Source organism: Panicum hallii, chromosome 6 (genome assembly GCF_002211085.1).
Source record: "Panicum hallii strain FIL2 chromosome 6, PHallii_v3.1, whole genome shotgun sequence".
In the NCBI taxonomy this organism is placed as follows: Eukaryota; Viridiplantae; Streptophyta; class Magnoliopsida; order Poales; family Poaceae; genus Panicum; species Panicum hallii.
In genome coordinates, this window is record NC_038047.1 from 8,649,397 (window position 1) to 8,654,064 (window position 4,668).

Sequence of the window (4,668 nt, forward strand, 5' to 3'; positions counted from 1 at the left end):
TGTTCACGCAAGTACTACTTTGATACGTTGTACTACACAGTACAAACTGTAGATGCACACCAACGCCTCTCCTCTCCTTTTTCCAGAGAAATGCTACACATTCTGACATGTAAAACAGCCAGGCGCCCCCGACCCCCTTGTCATTTTTGTCAAGCTTTCTCGTAGTCCACTTCAGTTCTTACTAACAGACCAAACAAGCAAGCAGCTGCACGCATATCTAACAAGTTCTCAATCGAACATCCACATTAACAGTTTGTTAAGAAAATGAAAAGGTCACCAGGTACAGTGGATCTCCATTAGATGGAACAGCAGCAGGTACTGGTCACGGCAATAAACTCCATCAGTTGGCTCATGCACAAGTCTATCTTGAAACCAATTCAGCAGAACCCCTGGCAAGTCACCAGCGTCACTAAGCTTCTCTTACCAGAAGAACTGCCACATGCCTTTCACCATCTGCTGGTAAGAGGGAAAAGAAGGCTGGCACAGGTTTTCAATTTAACAGTCACTGTTAGCCTCTCTTAGCCTGGAGGGAAAACAATGCTAAACAAATTAAATTAGTTAATTAGCAATGGATGCTTGCATGCTTCGATAGTAAGGCGATGCTCCAGAATTCATGGAATGAGTATGCCATGCCATGTCTATCAACTCTCCTCCCTCATGAACATGCCATGACATGATGGTATGAATCATCCCAGCTTCCCCAGTTTAGTATGCCAGATAAATCACTTTAACTATTACAAAATGTCCATATTGCAAAGCCACAATAACATGAACACAAGAAATGTTGTAACTGCATACAGGGAACTGCATAATATCCATGACAAATGACAAATGCCAAATGCACACCTAGAAGAAATCGAGAACGGACTACTCAAAACTACAAATATAAAGAAAACAGCACCAGCAACAATGGTATTGGTGACAATGCAATGTCTACCAGATGATGATCATGTCCCAGACACTCCACCTAATGAAGATGATGATCATGTCCCAGAAACTTCACCAAATGAAGATGCCAATGTCACGCATGAGAAAAAAAACACAGCATTTAGCAGAAGCATGCAGATGATAGATAGGATGGAGTGGCATGATATCCATGATGGCATGCTAAAGTTCAAGATACATCCCCTCAGGCAGCTCTCAATTTGCTGAAGCTCCATTTAAAATGCCTGCAACGCCACCAGCTGAATCTTTCCTTCGCCCAAAGGGATTCTTTGAAAACGTTCTAGATGTTAAGGAGTGCCAAAAAGATCGATATAAACTAGAGTAAAGTAACACCAAAATTTATATATAAGAATAAAAGGATGAACAAGGCACAACAAGAAATATATGTTTGGACACTTGACGTGAATAAATTAACAAACTGAAGAACTTAAGAATGAAAAGGTAAAGGATATTGTATTCGCATTCCACCACGACCAGAACTAGGAATAACTGCACCCTGCAACGTGTGGTGTACAGCTGTAGCAGCATTCACATCCTGAAAAAAAGGGCAGGTCCTAAGACATATATGGATAGTAATGCTAAAAACACAAGAAAATCTATTGTTTCTATCACTACTAATACCTGCATTTTGCATTTCAACCCTATTAATTTATTTTTATTTTAGTTGTTTTGTGGCTTCTGATGAACTCATTTATAGCCTACTCCAACTTGCTTGGAAATAAAAAACATTGTTGTTGTTGTATAACTAATTACCTCAAATTCAATAAAACAAACAGTGTTTCTGTCTTGGCGTAAAACTTTCATTTGTTTGTAACCAGGTTGCCTGAAAGAAAATTGAGGAAACACAGATGATTGCATCAACCAGAACAATAGTATGTGGAGCCATACACCTAGCAAGCAAAATTGCGCCAACTGTTATAATGTTTCTGTTTCAAATTCAGATTCTTACACACTGAAGAGACTCCGCAATTCTTCTTCAACTACAGTTTCACCGAGATTACCAATGAAAAGGGTATTGCAGGGAGGATTATCTTTTGTGTTCTGCAAAAGAAAATTAGAATACTTGATAAGAATACCCTTCAAAAAAATCTCGAATGAAAACAATGAACCAGTTATCACTGTAGACAGAAGACAGACTTGAACTATAGTAAATTAATTGATGTCACAAATATTCACCTTTTATACAGCTTTTTATGTGACAAACTGAAATTACCCAAAGGAAAATACAAGATCAGCAAAACTAATCAATGTAATTCCATCCAAACATTAAGGCTTTGTGAAAAGACAACTGGCAAGCAAGATTTAATATACATGTGAATTAGCCACAAATAAAATTATGAGTATGCAAGAGTGGTTAATGGAGGTTCATTAAAATACAGTTCACAGTTCATATCAAAAGTTGGATATGAATGCGCTAGGCTATAAATGACATGCTAAACATTAGATATTCTTGTCATGTTCAATAGGTGATCTAAAGAAAAAAAATCTAAGCTTGATCATAAAAGGATTCTTGTCCTCAAATTTTCTCATGAGCCCCAACCAAATGACAGGGATCAGTATGACTAAAAGAAATTGAGTATCCCAAGCTTCAGAAAAGTAAAAGTTTAGTTACTTATATTAAAAATTTACAGAAACTATGATATCAAAGCAGACATAACAAGAGTGGCGCAATCACTATCACAACTGAACTTTGTAAAGAGGGCAGCAACGAGAGTCATGACTTGGTCCTTTTCTCATCAAACATGAATTATGCAAACTAAGAAAAACAAGTTGCTATGCAGAGGAGAAGAAAAATGATAAGTTATTGTGCTAAACCATATTGATGCTGGGCTTATTACATACAACTCTCAAGAGAAAGTCATCATGATCTGAGATAAACGAAATAGTGCAACCTTCTGTTTATGATTCAAACAATATTAACTCAAAATTACCTGCACAGGAGCATAGGCAGTTGGACCTGGTACAGGCGAAGGTGAAGTCATAGCTACCGGAGGCACTGGATAGGCATAGGGGTTGTAAGGAGGTGGAGCAGTGATATAACTGAATCACCCCAAAAAAGAGAAGAATGTTAAGTCATTTGATGAGTGATTCACTGAGTGCAGGAGGGAAAAGAATTTACCCTGCAGTTCCCCACATGGAAACAGCTGGTGGGGGTGGATGAAACGCAGGTGGAACATAAGGTGAATGAGTATAGTCTCCACCTGTCCGCAGGCGTTTACTTTGGTCCACAGCATTTGCATCAGTTCCCACACCTGAAAAAAGGTTTAAAGTCTTTAAATGCATAATAAACATGGAGAAAATTATGCTAACCAACCCACTTATCAAAAGGGCAAAAAAAATTATTAACTGGAAGGATAAACGGATATCACACAAATTTGTAACCACAACTTTGCAGTAAAGTTGTAGTAGATCAATGTCAGAAGTTCAGACAAGTGTTTGTACCCTCTAATAAAACATTCAGCAAAAAATTTGCAACAATTTCTTGCCACCTACTCATATCAAATATGTAACACATGGCATGAAAAAAATTCAATCAAACTTAGAATCACAATCCCAAGGTTATCAACTATTGGTCAAACTTTTCTTTCTGCATGAGACTCAACAAACGAAGAAAAGGAACATCAGTGCCTAATAAAAAATACTCACACTTACGAAAATTGAAAGGTTTATTTGACTAAGAAAAAAAAGCAAAAAATAGGTAGCCGAAGTTCTCTACTTCAAGCTCACATTTCTCCCCCACTGGTCAACATACAGCATATGATTAACAGAAAAAAAAAATTGAAAAGGCCCTCCTCAAATAGCAGATCCAGGATACACAGCCTATGTGACCTAAATAGTGGGATTTCCTGATCAAGTTCGACGTATCATTGAAGGAGAAGTATCAAATTTGATGTATCACTAAAGAAGTATGGAATTCCACTAAGTTCTTGATATACTCCATGCCTACTCACGCACCCACCATATCATCCAACAATGACAAACTTTCTTTAACCACCTCAGTTTACCCACATCACAAGTTTCTCCCAACAGAGCTTCGAACCAACTAGAAGCTCAACATCGCGACAATAATCTAGCAGGTCCAAACTTCCCACAGCTGATGCAAACTACTAACGCGACAGCAAGAGAACAAGTGCACAACGGTAGACGGAATCCCACCTCTCTTGACGAAGAGGTTCTTCTTGGCCATCTCGGTGTGCAGCGCCGACTTGGTCTCCGCATCAAACACCAGATCCTGCAGATTAACGATCAGCCGGGGTCAAGTCACCCCATCCGTCCAAAAGCGCTCACCCGCCACGGAGAGAAGCGAACCCGGACCTGCAGCGCGGCCTTGGCGGCGACGGCCTGGTGCGCGGTGGCGAAGAGCGCGAAGCCCATGGGCTGGTCGCCCTTGAAGTTGATCTGGGAGGCCTCGAACCCCGGGAGCCAGCGCAGCAGGTTGTGGAGCTCCCGCTCCTTGACGTCGACGGGGAGGCCCGTGATGAAGATGGTGCGGACCTCGTCGGCCGCGGCGGTGCCGGGCGCGCCGGGCACGGGGGGAGGCGGCGGGACGGAGGCCGAGGCGGGAGCCCCCGGCGGGGGCGGCGCGGCCGCCGCGGGCGGCCACTGCTGGTGGAACGGGTGGATGCCGGCGCCGGCCATGGGGGCGCTAACCCTAGCTCCAGAGAGAGGAAGAGATTGGGGTTCGGGAAGGCCGATGAGGAATTGCGGATTTGGGATTGGGTG

At 41.8% G+C, this 4,668-nt stretch overlaps 1 protein-coding gene across 1 annotated transcript; it reads right to left on the reverse strand.

The window, feature by feature from the left end:
• On the reverse strand, positions 1-4,668 carry LOC112897236 (RNA-binding protein mde7). Its single transcript, XM_025965491.1, has 8 exons — positions 4,261-4,668; positions 4,102-4,177; positions 3,065-3,197; positions 2,877-2,985; positions 1,895-1,986; positions 1,699-1,768; positions 1,398-1,480; positions 1-1,222 (listed from the first exon to the last, which is right to left on the reverse strand). The coding sequence occupies exons 1-8, from the start codon at positions 4,582-4,584 to the stop codon at positions 1,141-1,143; spliced, it is 969 nt and encodes a 322-aa protein (XP_025821276.1). The 5' UTR covers positions 4,585-4,668; the 3' UTR covers positions 1-1,140.

Excerpts from the sequence above, each read along its gene's own strand:
- LOC112897236 (XM_025965491.1), bottom strand. The coding sequence starts at position 4,584 with ATGGCCGGCGCCGGCATCCACCCGTTCCACCAGCAGTGGCCGCCCGCG. Across the intron at positions 1,481-1,698 it reads TTTGTTTTATTGAATTTGAG|GATGTGAATGCTGCTACAGC; the intron begins GTAATTAGTTAT and ends CCTTTTTTTCAG. Across the intron at positions 1,223-1,397 it reads CGTGGTGGAATGCGAATACA|GTTTTCAAAGAATCCCTTTG; the intron begins ATATCCTTTACC and ends AACATCTAGAAC.